Raw genomic sequence first — 17,714 nt, 5'->3', positions numbered from 1 at the left:
CATGCTCCATCTCTTGTAAAAAAAAAAAAAAAAAAGAAGAAGAAAGAAAGGAAAGAAAAGGCAGAAGCCCCCATCCTGATCAGCGGACCAAAACAACATGAGGAGAGTTCCTTCTCTCTGCCTATAAATAATCCTTGTCTTATAGTTATACTGGGAGGTGGGGGTGAAATAAAACACATGAACTGCCTAGGATAGGCAGGCATGTGTCCAGCATGGTGTCGGGATCTAGTAAGTGGCCACCTGTTCTCTTCTGCCCCCATAGTCTTAGATCTTTGAGCTTTCTAGTAGGAGGTGCTGGGTGCGAATAATCTTCACTATATGTTCATCGAATCAAATCAGTCAGTTTTATTTATTGAGACCTCAACATGGTTAGCACTGAGCCTATTTGGCTTAAAAGAAGTGGAAGAAGGAGCGCCTGGGTGACTCAGTCGATCGAGCGTCTGACTCTTGATTCCAGCTCAGGTCACGATCTCACAGGTTCACGAGTTCGAGCCCCGCCTCGGGCTCTGCACTGACAGCGTGAGGTCTGCTTGGGATTCTCTCTCTCCCTCTCTCTGCCCCTCCCCCCCAATAAATAAATAAACTTGAAAAAAAGAAGTGGAAGAATCACAGAACTTTTCATACCCAAAGGGGCCTTTGAGCTCATATCTCATCCCTTCATTTTATGAAGGATGACCTGGGGGTCCAGTGTGCTGGGCAGGGAGGGATTCGAACCTCCAGCTCAGCCTGCTTTCCACTGCAACACATGCCAGGTGGAGGTGGAGGAGGGGAGCTGCTCAGAGGCAGTGTCTCAACCACGCCTAAATCCCCACCACCCCAAGCAGTGTTTGGCAGGTTTCTGGCTCTCAGAAAATATCTGTTATGTGAATTAATTCACCGTATCCCCCCTGCTTGGTCTTTGGCAAATGAAGGATAGCTTGTGGCTTTGCAAGACAGATCCAGTCTGTGATATAACTTTCTCATACCGCATGCAGGGGCTTACAGTTAGACTCTTTCATGGCATACGTAGCAAAACTTAAAATGTTGTATATTTTTGAGGATATGTCCAAGACTAATGCACCACTCAGTGCGTGTTATATTTTTATTTTAGGTAGACGAAGTCATCACAGGTTGGCGACAAACGTCAGAGTCGGGGACGAGTCCCTCGGACAGCAGCAGAGAGCACACAAACCAAAGGTACCACCTCCCCAGCCATCGGAAGCTTCCTTATAGTTCTCTTCATTGTCATTTGGTGGCTAGAATGCACCTTCCTCAAAGATACAATTATTTAGCATTTACAGATGGTTCACGCTGTGAATGTTCATGTCTATTCCCGAAACTTAGACTCTGGATTTATAGGGCTCTTGATCCCTAAAAATCAAATCTCTGGACATACAGGCCCCAATTTCTTGTGTCAATAATGGTGAGAGTGGTGAGGTCAACACCAACGACTGCTAACATCTACTGAGCACTTACTACGTATCAGACAGTATCGTGTGTACTTCACCCATAGTAACACACTTAATCCTCACCATTTTTATCCTCGGTTTACAGATGGGCAAAATGAGGGAGAGAAGTTTAGAATGTCTGAAGGTCTGGGGGCGCCTGACTGGCTCAGTCGGTTAAACGTCCAACTTCGGCTCAGGTCATGATCTCGCGGTTCGTGGGTTCGAGCCCCGCGTTGGGCTCTGTGCTGGCAGCTTAGAGCCTGGAGCCTGCTTGGGATTCTGTGCCTCCCTATCTCTCTCTGCCCCTCCCCTGCTCGTGCTCTGTCTCTCCCTCTGAAAAATAAGTAAACATTAAAAAAAATTCGAATGCCTGAAGATCAGGTAGTCTTGACACGTTGGGACAGCCCTGCTGAGCCCTCGTCGAATGCTGCTCACCTACCCTTTCATGGCTCGGATGCCACTTCATAGCTTCTAAAGCTCTCAGGGTTGCCAGGACCAAGAGTCCCCACCATGTGCCCTCCCGCCCACCTCCTACCCCCAGATGATCTGCGAGACTCTGGCTCAGCTTCTTCCACACCAGGACCCCTCCCGCTCTCCGTACTCCCCCAGTGACAGGAAGCCTCTCCTCATTCCTAACTGAAGATCCTGGCGGTGCCTCCTGAATGCCCTCAGAACGAAGCTCAGCACCCGTGACCAGTGGCATCCCTTAAAGCATTTGGGACAAAGCTCTCGTTATTTCAGTGCTTCCTTCGAATGCACAATCCCGGGCCTTTCGACTTTCCTTCCACTTGTCGTGATTTCCAGACTGTTACCGTCCAGATGGCAAAATCTATTTTGAACCGAGGCAAACTATCTTTGTGATACAAATGTATATGCTGAAATTATCATTACAAAAATACCTGAACGAGAGCTATATTTATGTCTTGCATAATAGAAGCCGTCAGGCATTCATAACATCCCGAGTCAACTGTGGAAGTTTTGTGGACTTTCGAACGTGGGCTTTGTTGGAACGACGGGTACGGAGTTGAATTCCTTCTGAAAGCTGGGTTGCTGGTTTTAACCTTGGAGACCAGTTGGTCTCCTATTTCCCAGATTAGTGTAATTTACAGAGGTTCAAGGGTACTCTGCTAGCATGAATATTCATGGTCATAATTACCCCCCAGCAGCATCCACACATGAAAGGAGTGTGACTCCCGTTTGTGAAGGATCAGGGAGGGGCAGCCAGTGTGGAAGCTGGTCTTCAGACCCCGGGAAAATCCCCATTACGGTGATGACATTTGAGGACTAGAGATGTCTTAGCACAATTCTTTATGGTAGTGCTTCCTACGGTCTGTTTGCAAAGCCGTTTTCATTTTTGAATTTTTTTTTAATGTTTATTTATTCCTGAGACAGAGAGAGACAGAGCATGAGTGGGGGAGGGGCAGAGAGAGAGGGAGACACGGAATCTGAAACAGGCTCCAGGCTCCGAGCTGTCGGCACAGAGCCCGACGCGGGGCTCGAACTCACAGACCGTGAGATCATGACCTGAGCCGAAGTCGGACGCTTAACCGACTGAGCCACCCAGGCGCCCCATAAAGCTGTTTCATTTTTGTTACTGAGAAGTAATCACCTTGCAGCCACACTTAACATGTCTGTGTGAAGGTTGTTTGCGTGCTCCTTAGTCATTGACGGACTTGACCATCCACACCACCTCAGCCTCTGGCTGGGCGATCCTGTGAACTAAGAAGGCCGCACGTGGGAATGAGGTCAGGCAGGTTGTCAGTTTGAGGGACGGGAAGACGTTAGACACAGTGATACGCCGGGAGGGCCAGAAGAGGCCCATCGATCCTTTCGTAGCCAGAGCGGCCCTTTCCTCATGCTGTGGAGACAGAGTGACCGGAGGGGAAGATCAGGGGAGTAAGGTTCCGTTCCTTGGGACCGGAGGAGATCACGTTTTGTGGGGCAGGTCACCGATGCCGTGAACTCTTGTGGTCCTGTGACACTGTATGATCAAGGAGGGACACATACCTCACTCGGGATGGGTTTGTTGAGTGCCGAGTGCCTTCTCTGTGTTACATGATACTATCCATCACCTATCTTTCATCTTCAAAACAACCACAAGAGAAATCCTGTTATTCCTACTGGACTGAGTCTCAAAGAAATTAATTTGCCCAAGATCATAAAGTAGAGCCAGAATGATAAATTTGGGCCCATTCTTTGGCTCGCCTTCCTACTCTCTTCACGAGGTCTTTTTTTTTTTTTTTTTTTTAGTAGACTTTCTTCTTTAAAGCAATTTTAGGGTCACAGAAAACTTGAGCGAAAAGCACAGGAATTTTCCATATATCCACTGCCCCCACTCATACACAGTCTCCCCCATTATCCACATCCCCCCATGAAGGTGGCACATTTATTACAACTGCTAAATCTACATTGACACACGTCGTTATCACCCAAAGTTCATAGTGGGCATTAGCGTTCAAAGTTGGTGTTATTCATTCCATGGACTTGGACAAATGCGTTTCCCTGACAAACGGTCTGGAGCCTCTTTCCATTCGTGTATTTGCCATCTGCACATCTTCCCTGGTGACGTGTCTGTGAAGATCCTTGGCCCTTCTTTCAATCACACGGCTTTCTTATCGTTGCATTCGAAGAGGGTTTTTTGGTATGTTTTGGATAACAGCTGTTCATCGGATGTTTTCTCCCAGTTTGTGGCTTGTCTTGTCATTCTCCCAAAATTGTCTTTCATGGAGCAGAAGTTTGTAAATTTAACGAAATCCAGCTTGCCGATGACTTCTTTCAGGGCTCGTGCCTTTGCTGCTGTATCTAAAACGGCATCGCCCGCCCCCAGGGTCAGTCAGCTCTTTTCCTGTGCTCCCTTCTGTGAGTTTTGCAGTTTTGCCTTTTGTGTTTAGGTCACTGATCCGTTTTGAGTTACTTCTTGTGAAGGCCGCAAGGTTTATGTCTAAATTCATTTAAAATATACACATACTGGGGACACCCGGGTGGTTCAGTCAGTTAAGCGTCCGACTTCAGCTCAGGTCATGATCTTGCGGTTCATGAGTTCGAGCCCCATATCAAGATCTGTGCTGACAGCTCAGAGCCTGGAGCCTGCTTCGGATTCTGTGTCTTCCCTCTCTCTCTCTCTGCCCCTCCCCCACTCATGCTCTCTCTCTCTCTCTCTCTCTCTCTCTCTCTCTCTCTTTTTTTCTCTCTCACAAATAAACACTAAAAAAATTTTTTTTAATATACACATACTGTATTAATTTTCTTAGGTGTGTGATATTTTGATGCTATCATAACTATGCTTTTGTTGCTAGGATATAGATTTGCAATTAATTTTTTGCCGTGGTAAAATACATATCGCATCAAATTCGTCGTCTCGAGTATTAAAAAGTGTACAACTTTTTAATGGGATTCAGTATATTCACAGTGTTTGTATCACCCCCACTGCGTAACTCACTTTTGTGTTTGATTTTGTACCCAGCAGCCTTGCTGATCTCTCTTACTGTTTTATTCATTTGTTAGTTGTTTTGGATTTTCTGTCTACCTACAGAGAATGTGGAGTTTCTTTCTTCCTAATCCTGTTCCTTTTGTTTTCCTGCCTTAGTGCATAGGGAAAGGCACCAGGACGGAGTGGGAGGGAGGTGACAGCAACCGTCTCTGTCTTCTTGCCGATCCCAGAGGAAAAGGTCAACATTATAGTATTAAGTCTGAAGCATTTCCTTGGTTTCATAATCCGTGCTGTCGTATTCAAAATCTGAAGTTTCTCGTCTCTATTCACATTCTTGTTGCTTCTGCCAGTTCTCACGCTAAGTGCCCTTTTTCCTTGAGTGCTTGTTCGTTTTTACTACAAGCTGCCCGAAATTTCTTAGAAGATAGTTTAGGGGCTTCTCAGAGGCCCGAAAAGTGCTCACCCGGGGAGCGTTGGCCTGCGCTCTGGGGCAGACGCTACCTGAGGACCCTGCCCGTTCGGAACCAATTTACGCTAAATTCAAGGTGGCTGGGTTTTAACTGCGGCCGCTGTAAACCCATGGAAACCCTAGCTGTGGTGACAGCCCAGCCCTTCTCTGTCCTACTTCCCTCACAGTGCCCGTGGGGGCAGGCACAGCGGGTTTACTGTTCAGTCACTCTTACGCCAGAGCAAAGCCTTCTAGGGGATCGGGCGTCCCCTCACTGTGCACCTGGCATGCTCAGGACCTTGACCTCTGTTCCCAGACTCCGCAAGGCCAGCAAGACCAAAGCATGACTTTAGGGGCTCAGCAAATGCCCTCAGGCCAAAGGTGGCTTCAGGGACCCACTCCCTCTCTGGTCCCTCCTTTTACTGAATCCTGCCCTCATGGTTCCTTATCATCTTATCACATCTTTCCTGATCTCCCGAGGGTTTTCAGTGGGAGGTGGGAATCTTTGGTCCATGTATGCTAGCCCACCATATTACCAGAAGAAAGTTCTTTCCTTGTGTTCTTTGGTAGAAGGACTCAATCTCTGATGTGTTATGCCTGGTGATTTTAGTCTTTTTTTTTTTTTTTTTTTCTTCCACCATTGATGAAAATACTCATTTTGCCCAACCGGTCATTCTGACTAGACTCCAGAGGTTCTGGCCCTGACAGACAGGTGGTGGGTAAAACAGTCACGTCGGGTGCCTGACATTAAGGGAGGAAACAGTAGGGGAGAAAAGGCCCTCTCCTCTTTATTTTGGGATTAGTGTGATCCTTTGGGGCTCCCGGCCTTATGGGCTCACTGTTTATCACCCGGAGACTCATGACCGATTCGAGTCCTGCGTGCAAATTACTCCTCACAACATCTGAAGTGGGTGAGCCGCGGAGAACTGCATCTGGGCTGAGTTCACTCTTTATTACGAAGATCCAGACGTTATGGCCCGAGAGATACATGCCTGGAAGTGAGAGACGCGGCTTGTCCTCAAAGCCAACATAATTATAACAGTTGAGTTTCGCTATTTACTTGATTAAGCCATAGATATGGCAGCCTTTTAAACAAGAGCACAGTAATTAAAAAGCAGAGCCACATTTAATAATGACTGTAACGTAGGTCTTCAAAAACTAGAATTTCCTACAGAGTTTACAGTGTACTATCTGGGTCTTCGGAAAATTTACACTTTATACTCTTCGTATACATGATACTTGCCTTCAGCAGGTCCGTGTGCGTTCGTCAAAATTCTGGAAAGAATTGAAACCTCAACTGCCTTCAAGGGCTAAGTGGCTGACAGAAAGGAGGGGGGATGGGCCGTAAGAACAACAGAGGGTTCACACTTTCCAGAGAAAGTCGGACCCCCACCCCTCCTCCCAATACCTTGTGTCTGTTGCCTAAATTCGGTCTGAGGACATCAGTGTGGGGCTCCCGGATGAGACCGACCGTGATTCTCTTTGGGTCAGAGACAGTTTCTGATTTAATTTCATGATTGCACCGTAGTAGAGTATTTTTTTTCGTTATTTAACAAGTATTCACAAATGCTATATGCCAAAGATGAAAAAGACAATCTAATTGCTTCAAGAATGCTGGTTCTAATAGGGAGAACAGATCAGTAATGAGACGATTACATGATAATGTGATAAATGTTCTATTCGAGCTCTCTGCTGCACTGTTAGATGTCACCAGGAAACGTCCTATTTGCACAGACCATGGGATTTCTGGTGTCTAGAATCTGGGAGGCACTTAATGTATTCCGTTGAATGCCTGGCTGGGTGACCAGGGCAGTGATTCCAAAATAATTTGACTGATTATCAGTATCCCTGGGGGATAGGTTGGGGGGGGGGAGGGCTTTATATAAATGCAAAGTACTGGGCCCCATCCCCAGGCCTACAGATCAAAATTGACAGGGCGGCAGCCCAATGACCTGTATTATCTAGAATTTTCTAATGACGGCAATACGGGAATCTTTCTTGTTCTGTTTCCACATAGCCGTTGCCGAAAGAACTGGGTGCCGACAGCAGGGGTGGGGTCTTGTGGGGGAGACTGGTGGGCTGAGATTTCTAGGCACCTGAACTTATACAAACGCCCCTGCAAAAGCACACAGGCTGGATTGTCTGCATCACCAGGAGGCTGATTAGCTACATTCAGCCTACATAAGACCTGCCTACAGGGATTCTACCGTTGGCCCTGGCTGCGGGGTTTGCCTGCTACAGCATCATTTAAGGATTCTCAGGTGCAGGGCACCTGGCTGGCTCAGTCAGTAGAGCACGCATTGCTTGATCATAGGGTTGTAAGTTCGAGCCCCACGTTGGGTGTAGGGATTACTTAAAAACCTTGAAAAAAAATAAAGCCTCTCAGGCGAACAGAGCCTCTCAGCCGACCTCCCCTCCAGCTGCCCACGCATCAGCACTTTACTTCTCCACAGGTCAGACTCTTGCTTCCACAAGGTTCCGAGCTACTTGAAAGTAGGGGACAGTAAGGGACAGTCTCTTACTATTGTCTCCATGCTCTAAGGAGAGCACTTGGCCCATGTTTGCTGAATGAATGAGTGAATGAATGAACGAGTTGAGTCTACTTGAAATTTAATTTAAAATGACATCTCTCAATTTCCTCTTGCCTTTTTTTTTTTCTGTTGTAGAAGCAAGCGAATTGAGAAATTAGACGTAGATCCTAGCAAGCGTTCCTTCCCCGATGTGGCTAACATAGTTCAAGAGAAAAAACCCACGCCCCGAAGAGTTCGATCTGAAGCCAAAATTATACCAAGTGAGGAAGATCCAGACTTTGAAGATAACCCTGAAGTGCCCCCGTTGATCTGAAACATCAGGCCAGGTGGACGGACCCACCCGATCCCGTTTTCCTCAGTGCAGAGCGCGTAGTATGCCACGTTTGGGGTAAACACAGAGTTATTTGTCACCATCGCTGCTCTAGTGTCTCACTTCTACTTTATGCAGTGATATTCTTCCACCAGTTTGACGTTCAAGTGTGTACCTTAAAATGCTACAGCTCATTTGCCTATAATAAAATGTTGGCTAGGGCAAACGTTCAGTAAATCATAGAACTCTTACATTAAGACACTGATTTTTAATCACAGAACTGCTTGCTAATGCAGAGAGACGAAGTCGGAGATAAAAGGACTGATTATTAAGTCGGTGCTTCAGCAAATTGGTCAAGCTCAGAAGTTAAAACTGTAATTTCAGATCAAACTGGAACGCTCTAATATGATTTTAGCGGTGTTTCGATTTTCTTCTCGTGATTACTGGTGGTAATGCCTGGGGTGAGGAGGAGGAGAGCTGGCAGGAGTAGGAAGCGAAAGCCGTTAAGGCTGTAGGTACGGGCCTGACATCTGCAAAACGAGAGGGAAGCAGGTGGAAGTCTAGTGGGCTAAATGGAGCCTGGGAAGGCAGCACACAGCTCGGAGAAGACAGGCGCTCTAGTGCAGGATTGTCCACAGAGGACGAGCCCGTTGGGTCAAGACGGTCGAGCCCAGCTACCCCCCGGCCACACTCAGTCCTTGGCTGGGAGCCACCTGCCCAGAGAGTGGTGGCCGCAGTGGGAGACTTGGGGTGCTCTGCGCACGTCGTGCGGGTTCTCTCTTGGGGACAGCCGAGCAGGGTGCCTCTATCGGCCACAAGAAGGTCACAGCAGCTCTACCAGCCTTGAGGAGGTTGCCATGAGGGCTCATGAGAAAGAGGAAGGTGCTCTTCGGTGCTGGAGGAAAGGAGACCCACCTTACCTAGGGGAAGAGAGTTTAGCAAAGCTGTTGCCGGGGGTAACATGGAAACATTGTAAGTGTACCCACTGCCCTAATAGGTTTAGGGAAGGAGATTTCCATGTAGAATGCCAAAGTCTCCACTAGTGCCTTTAGCTGCAAGGCAAAAGACACAAATAATTCGTCCATTTTCAAGCAGCGTTTAGAGAAAATATAAAGGGACTAAATTGGCTAGGTTCAAAATCAAACTTTCCCCTCCCAGTCTCTCCCCAGCCGAAATACAAACAGCCTCACCCTGACCGTGGACCACATTGCTGTTCTGGGTCTCCAAGGAATTACCATCCGTTCAGAGTTAGTGTCCCATAATGCCTGAAAACTCTGTTTGTCAATGCACAGTCATCTGGGGTAAGCACAAGGCCCCTTTGCAGCAGGCCAGGTGGGAGATGCACAGTATAAAATCTGGGCAGTGTGGCAGGGATCGCCAGTGAGATCCAAGCATGAGACAGTGAGCCTTGTGGAATCCTGGGGGAGGAGTGTCCTAAAAACCTAGAACAGCGAGTGCAAGGGCCTGGGATGGCACGAGGTTTCAGGAATAGCCAGCAAGCCAGTGGGACTGGAGCAGCCTGAACAAGGCAGAGTATCAGAGAAGGGAGAGCCAATGGAGAGCCGGGCCCGACGATGCTTGACCTAAAAAGACACGCCTACCGCTGGGAAATTCGCACCGCTCCCGAGAGAGCGTCTTCGGATTTCATAGTGTTGCGTTTTTGGTCTTTTGCCCAATGTTTCCCTAGACTCATTTCATTTCCGATCTTCAGAGAAATCCTCTCAACTAAGCATTTGCTCATTCTTCGTTCAGTAGGCACGTGCCTCCCGTGGACCAAGTGTGGGGAGAATAATGGTGAACCAAAGGAAACAGGCCTTGGGTTTCACTGAGCGTATTTTTCTGTGATGCAGACAAATGTGAATCAATTGCACGAGCAAACTAAGCTAACTCTTCTGAACTCACTCTCGCATTTTAGGACCGAGGCCCCTAAACACCGGGTGGCTTGCCCTAAGATGGCTTAACGGTATGTTAGAATGGGATCGTCTGTAGGTCACTCTGGACTCAGTTTCCCCCTTGAAAGGTTTTTCCCTCCCCAAGCGAATGGGACTATTCACATGCCGATGTTTTCAAAGAAGATAGACGCAAACCAACTTCGTGAATCTTAAAGCTACTCACTCCCTTGGGAGATATGCAAAGAGGTGTGAGGGTAGAAGGGCTTTGTGGCGGATGATGTCTTTGGGGGTCATGAGCTCTAAGACCCTCGGGCAGGGCCCGTGCCGTGTCCTCACTTGGATCCTGCTGAGCGTGGCTTCCGGGGGACTTTGGGGCGAAGAAGGACGAACACGTGTCTTTGGAGAGAGCTGTTACCTTTCTGTGAGCTCTGCCTCCGGCTCGGCGTTCCTCCTTTGTAGCCCAAACTTTGTGAGATGACCTTCACAGGATTGCACCGGGGAGCTTTGAAGAGTGTTTCCTGAAGCTGGGGACATGCAGGCTGGTGCCCGACTCATACCTGAGAAACCTGAAGCCCACGATGGGCCGGAGTCCCATCCTGCCGGGAGAATCACCCCTGGGCGCAGGGAAAAGCTGTGCCACAGGAGCGGGGAACGTGGCCCTCTCCCAAGGCTGGCTGGGGGCAGGACGCCCGAGCCTTTGCTAAGGACCAAATGTGGGGTGTCGTGGGTGCTGTCCATGTGGGCTGCCCCGAGGGGTGAGGAGCCCAGGCAGGAGGCTGGAGGCCTGCTGCTGTGTGCGGGGCTGAGGAAAGAAGCTGGGAGGACTGACCAGAATCCGTGTCGTAGGAGAAGGGCAACCGGGAGCCTCCGCTTCACCTATCCCCTCGGCTGGCAGGACAGGAAGCCTGACCGAGCCGTGTGACGACCATCTTACCTGCACCTGGCAGCTCCTGGCCTTGGACTTGAATGGGTAAAGAGAGGGAGTGGCCACCTGGCCACAGAGAGACAGCCAAGGACAGGGACGAGCTGGGGGAATAATGCCTTGACCTTACTTTCCTCCTTCCCTCCAATCTCTTGCTAGGGTCTCCCACCGGCCAAACACAACCAGAGGCCAGGAGCAAGGGGGCCTGTCAGTGTGGCCCTTAGAGGTTCCGTTCCCAGGGTCCACCCTGTGGTAGAGGGCGGCAGTGAACTGAGCTGACACGCTCCCTCTCACCTCTCTGCCCTCACCCGCCCCTGCCCTCCGGGACTCGGGGACGGAGCAGGAGAGCCAGGAGTCTGGCTGAGAAGCAGGGGAGCAGGGTGAGAAGACGGCCACACGTCCCCTCTTCCTCAGCTGCGGTTTCCAACCTAAGCAGCCGGGGACCCTGGCAGGAGAGGGAGAGGAGTGGAGAACGTTCATGCCAGGTAGGGGACTGTCGCGGGGGACAGTCTCATTACCGAGTAGGGACTGAGCGCCGAAGGGTCATCTATTCCCCCTGAGCAGGAGGAAGCACCCTAGGACCTGCCTGCATGTTCCTCCAGGGCAGGTGAGGGCCGCGGAGGAAGGAAGGAAGGAGAAGGGCAGAGCGGGAGGCGTGAATGCGTTGTTTCGATCACTGCTGCGAGGTGAGGTGAGCATTCAGCGATAGGTTCATGCGAGTGATGGTCCGCGGTTCCAGGGTCTGGTACTCTGGTTCCCTGCAGATTCTCCCTGTGCCCATTTCTTTTTTTATAATTTTTTAAAATGTTTATTTTTGAGAGAGAGAGAGAGACACAGAGCATGAGTGAGGGAGGGGCAGCGAGAGAGGGAGACACAGAATCAGAAGCAGGCTTCAGGCTCTGAGCTGTCGGCACAGAGCCCGACGCGGGGCTCGAACCCGTGAACGGTGAGATCATGACCTGAGCCGAAGTCGGACGCCCAACCGACTGAGCCACCCAGGCGCCCTCGGGAAGGCTCATGGCTATGCACCCACATCAGTTTCTGCAGGGCCAGGACGGGCCCCAGGAGAGAGAAAACCTCGCCCCCCCCCCCCACCTGGTGGGGTGCCAGCTTCGGGTCCCGATGCCCAGATGCTCTCCAGTCCACGAACTCTTCCTCCTGCTTCTCTTTTTAGGTGTCACTGAGCAGCAAGAACTGTCCCTTCTCCACCATCATGTCCCACCGTCCCCTGCACGGCTGTCCCCGTCTCTGCCTCCTGCTCCCCTCAGCACGCGAGTGGCCCGTGAATGGCCCGAGGCCGCTGACCGTGGCCGTCACGGGGGGCGGGGTGGTGAGCGCTGCTCCAGCCGCAGGGTCTGGGCGACAGCGCCCTCCTTCCCCTCGCACGGGCGGCTGCCCTCCGCGTGACAGCTGGGGCTGCACCGCGGCGTGTGTCTGTCACCATTTCGCAGTCTGTCACAGCTTGCCTGACACATTTGGATGGAAAGTGCTAGCCCGTCTCCAGTTGACGCCTGTCAGGCCAACGTGTCTGGCACTCCTGGAGCAGACCTTTGCCAAAAGCAGCTGTTCTTTTCTAAGTTCGCTCCCTAACTTTTGCTCCTCTCATTTGGTCTGGCGCTTTCCTCGTCTTAGAGATCAGCCTCGGTCGGCCCTTCGCCCGGCGGACATTTACGAAGCACCTGCTAGGTGCAAGGAGCCATACCGGGTGCCAGGGAAAGTTCTCTTCTGAGAGCCCACTCTCCCGGTTCTCCGTCCAGTCATCGCGTGAGGCCGCTACCCGGGGGACCCCTTCGGCCCCATCCTCTTCCCCGTGTGTCCGTCCCGCCCCGTCCTGGGACGCTTGGGCCCATTCCTGTGGCTTCCATGCCAGCTCCAGCCTGACGCTCCCGAAATCCCCCTTCCAGGGCCTCGATGCCTTCCTGAAGGTCACCTGACTCCTCCTGCTCCAACGCTCGCCCGTCCATCATCTTCTCGCACCTTGTCCTGCCTCCCGCCCTCCGGCTTTTGTTTTACGTGCTTGCTTCCCACTCACCCAGACAGGAAAACACCATCACTGTGTCCTGTGTTCATTGTGCAAGTGGTGACTAACTCCTGTCAATTCTGCCTCAAAAAGAGCTTCTCGTGTCTCCTCCAAATCCATTTCCACAGCTCATATTCACTCTCCTGCCATCTGCTTGTCGACGTGACTCCCACTTCACCCCTCCTCGACTTAAGTACCCCCTTTGTTGCCTGGAGGACAAGACCTGGGCCCCATCCTGCTGGGAGGCCGCATCTCCCAACACTGCCCCCCCTCCCGCCCCCGCCGCCCCGGCACCTCGAACCCACTACACCAAGGTCGTCACCATCCGGGGGGTTATGTGTGCATTGGCCCTCTGTCAGCGGCGTCACTGAGCTGAGCTTGGCGATGTGCTGAATCTGAGGGCACAGGTGAGCCCTCTCAGGGCTGCCCAGAAGTCGGATGATGTTGCCAAGGTCCGGGGACAGCGTAGAGGCCCTGAGAAGGCAGGAGCCAACACACAGGCACCCGTTCCTTGACCAGAGCATCAATTGTGGAGATAATTATACACAAATGGGGCCCTTTTCAGGGACAAATTAAGACCAACTTGATGGGCCATGATCTTGCATCTGCAAGATGCACCTGCCCGTCGTGCACCTGCCCATGGTCTGTTGAAGGGAGAACTCACTGACCAGAGCGACCCAGGGACTCCCGGATAGCACTCGGGGTTATGGAGAACCGGGTTACTGGCTCTGCTCACCTCCACCACCAAAGGGAAAAGTTAGAATGCCCATTCTGGTTACATTGGCCACATAACACACATTCCACACTTAGTGACAAAGAACAACCATTTTACTATACTCCTAGTTTCTGTAGGTCAGAGATACAGACAATGGAGCCACCTTCTCTCTCTTATTCCCAGGATAACTTGAAATCTGGACGCTGGAATCACCTGGAGGTGTCTTCACTCACACGCTTGACAGTTGATGTTGGCTTTTGACCAGGACTTCAGCCGGGCTGATGGCCAGAACACCGACACGTGTCCACGAAGGCTGGTCGAGCCTTCCCCAGAGCCCGATGGATAGGCTCCAAGAGCGAGCATCCCAGAAGAACGAGGAAGTGCGTGGCCTTTTGATGACCTAGCCTTGGAAGTGACACAGCTTACTTCTGTCATACCCTGATCCGGCTTCAAGGGGAGAGGACTCAGTCCCTACATCTTGCTGGAGGAGTGGCTAGCTTCCGGAAGAACGTGCAGGACAAGAGACATTGTCAGGAGAACACGGGCCATCTCAGCGCCTCTCATCCTCCACGAAACCCAAGTTTAGGCAACATTCCCTGCTCCCCAAGAAAACAGGAAGTGGTTCCTCTCCTGTTGGTGTATGAATAAAAGATACGGCCAATGGTGGGGGGAGGGGACCATCGGCTGCTTCTCCTTCCTATGACGGGTTCTATAAATAAAAACAGTTACCAATCAATGCACGGCCAAATAAAGATCGCTGGATGCCGTCTAGAAGGGTTGTTCGGAGTTATGAATTAGATCCCATTTAATGTTCCTTAGGTCACGCAGATGAAGATAAAAAAGAGGTTTTTGTTTTGTTTCGTTTTGTCTTTTTTAAATGTCCTTTGGTCATATTTCTCTGTGAGTAGCAGTGAACTGTGATACTGTACTGAGCTGTTCACAAGTGACTATTTTTCTGGCCTTACCTTTCCTGCTATCTGATGTAGCCCGGGCTTCCCGAGGGCTCCAGACTCGGGCTCGTCTCAGTGTGAGCTCCCTGTCAAGCATCATAGATCAAAATCTGAAGGATGAAGCTAAAGCAATGCTTAGAAGAAAATCTATAGCTTTTGTTAAAAAAAAAAACAAACAATTTTTTTAAATAGGTAAATTTATAACTCCCCCGTGGGTATAAATAAATAAATAGCAAAGATTGTATTAAACTCACTAATGAGTGAGCCAGTAGGATGTTACCACTGGTCCCGAGGGGAACTTGTGAGTCGCTAGCATAGAGGCAGGAGGGATTGTTGTCATGAATTCACAGACAGACACAGCTCTGTCTGTCCACAGGGCGGCGACTAGTCTCAGTCCACCTGACACAATCCACAGGATTCCCAACTTTTGACAGCTGGTCCTGTTGTGAATCAGAGGATGGAAGGTGGAAGTAACACAGGAAGTTGTGCGGGCAGGCCACCCAGTCAGTGGTCTGTATCTGTCCATTCCAGAACATTCCTCAGTTTTTCTCGACACTTCAAGTGCATTTATCAAAAAAAAAAAAAAAAAAAAAAAAAAAAAATATATATATATATATATATATATATATCTCAAAGACTGAAACAAACTCGGGATTTAACTCTGGAAGCTAGAAAACATACTATAAATGTACCCAACAATGAAGAGAAATCAATCGTGAAAATAAGGCATGAACCCACGAATTCGTGAATAACAATAGAAGCAAATAATAAAGAAAACTGTTCATTTGGAAAGACTGGTCAAGAGAAACGGGAAGGTGATGCAAATTAACAAAATAGAGAACAAAAAAGGGAAAGGAGGGAAATCCGTGACCTATATGATAGAAATTTAAAATTTTCAATAAAATACTAAGGAAACTAGACACCGATACATTGGAAATTTCTGAAACGCTAAAACATTTTAATGACAAAAATCCATTAAAAAATAGAAAACTTGGGGTGCTGGGTGGCTCAGTCGGCTGAGCGTCCGACTTCCGCTCAGGTCATGATCTTGCGGTTTGTGAGTTTGAGCCCTGCGTTGGGCTCTGTGCTGAAAGCTCGGAGCCTGGAGCCTGCTTCCAAGTCTGTGTCTCCCTCTCTCTTTGCCCCTCCCCCACTCATTTTCTCTCTCTCTCTCTCTCTCTCTCTCTCTCTCTTTCAAAAATAAACATAAAAAAAAATTAAAAATAGAAAGCTTGACCTAATCAATGGCTGTTAAAATCTTGAAAATTTTCCAAGTTTCACTTAATGCAAAAACTTCCCTCCCCAGCCTCCTTCCCCCACCACCAAATTTCTGAGGCTCTAGCAGTTTTATAAGAATTCTATAAAATTTTCAAAGGACAAAATAGTCTAGACCATCTAAGTTGGTTCCCCTGCAAACAAAAGATGAAAAAATTGCTTATTAAGATGGCACCTAGAATGATCTTCATACTAAACCAGATAAAGACAGTTCATGAAAAAAAATATGGAGCCATTTCATTTGTGAACAATGATATGAAACTCTTAAATACAGTATCAATTAATTCAATACCACTGTATTAAAAATTACACACCACTAGCAAGTAATCTTTACTTCAGGAATGCAGGGATGGTTTAGCCATCATGAAATCTATCAATTTAATGCACATTAATCGATATAAAGGAGGACTGTATCATATCATCATCTCAGTAGATGCAGCAAAGTTTTGCTAAAGTTTAATAGTTATTTATGATTTTCAAAGGGAAATTAAAAAAAATAATAAAGGGAAAAACTCTTAGAACAATGGGCATTAAGAAAAATAATTTCTTTAACCCGCTAAGATTTTTCTTCCTCCAAAAACCTATAGCGAGCATGACGCTTCGTGAAATTCACTTATTTGTATGCACTTCCTTAAGCTCGGGATGAAAAAGGGTGTTTCCTACCTTTCTTCTGGGTCAGCATGCTACTGCGTGTTCTGATGGGAAAGCAAAACAAAACAAAACATAAAAACAACCAAGTAAGAAATAAGAGGTATTGGGATGACCTTGCTTTCACATAATGTGATTATGTTCCCAGGAAGCCTAAGAGAAAAAGACAAGTTGTTAGAACAACTGAGTTCAGTAGATTTTCCCAGTTGTGAGATCAGTATGCAAAAACGTTAATAGTGTCCCTCTACATCAGCGACAGTGAATTAAAAGTAGGATAGGATACAGGCCGCTATTCACAAACAAGTTTGCCATCTGTAAGCAAAAGCTATCAAGTACCTAAGAATTATCCTAAACATGCAAAAATATTGAGACAAAAACAGCTATCTAATGGACATGAAAAAAGCCCTTACTCAAGTGTAGATACACTATTGTGCAGGGAAGGGGCGATGAAACATTAAAAATGTGTCAGACCTTCAATAGTTAATTCGATTCACTTCCAATAAAAACAGCAGCAGAACTTGGGGGTCAGCAAATGGCTAAGACAAATCGTAAAATAAAAGCCAAAATGGGGCGCCTGGATGACTCAGTCGGTTAAGCGTCTGACTTCGGCTCCATTCATGATCTTACAGTTCATGGGTTTGAGCCCCTCATCAGGCTCTCTGCTGTTAGCATGAGCCCGCTTCAGATCCTCTGTCCCCCTCTCTCTGCCTGTCCCCTGCTTGTTCTCTCTGTCTCAGAATAAATCAACTAAAACAGAACAAAATGAAACAAAATGAATTGCAGACTCACCTTGCTACACACCAAGAGGTTCCCTTATTATCACAAACAAATGGATGAAAGATGGATTATTTAGTAAATAGCGTTGGGAAGGAAAAATAGTAGGAACCTCTACTTCCAAATCCCAAACGGAATGAAGAAGTGAATGCGAAATACCAGTCTATAAATGTGATAGAAAAAAATGTAGGTGAATATATTTTGGATCTCAGCAGAGGGGAAGGACGTCTTCAACACGACCTCTTCTATCCAGAGTTATTTGAAAGTCTCAAACCATAAGAAGTTAGTGTCTAAATCACATGAGAAACTTAGATCGGGAAGAAAAGGACTAGGAAGTGGACAGACGGCAAAATCTAAACGCTAACAAGCACA

General features: G+C 48.5%; 1 protein-coding gene across 5 annotated transcripts in view; it reads left to right on the top strand.

Moving 5' to 3' along the window:
* The window catches only part of DNAAF11 (dynein axonemal assembly factor 11), a 77,222-nt gene extending 68,825 nt beyond the window's left edge, over window positions 1-8,397 (top strand). For 4 of the 5 annotated variants that reach the window (XM_042923582.1, XM_042923581.1, XM_042923578.1 and 1 more), the window contains 2 exons: window positions 1,091-1,176; window positions 7,972-8,397. In XM_042923582.1, coding sequence (XP_042779516.1) covers window positions 1,091-1,176; window positions 7,972-8,149 — 264 coding nt within the window. In that variant the 3' untranslated portion in view covers window positions 8,150-8,397. Of the gene's footprint in view, window positions 1-1,090; window positions 1,177-1,968; window positions 2,282-7,971 lie in introns of those variants that run through there. The other variant, XM_042923580.1, reaches the window with a different exon arrangement.
* Window positions 8,398-17,714: the final 9,317 nt, after the last annotated feature.

Source organism: Panthera leo, chromosome F2 (assembly GCF_018350215.1).
Source record: "Panthera leo isolate Ple1 chromosome F2, P.leo_Ple1_pat1.1, whole genome shotgun sequence".
Lineage (NCBI taxonomy): Eukaryota > Metazoa > Chordata > Mammalia > Carnivora > Felidae > Panthera > Panthera leo.
Note: the sequence above shows the minus strand (reverse complement) of the source record. Positions and strands in the feature narration are given on the sequence as shown.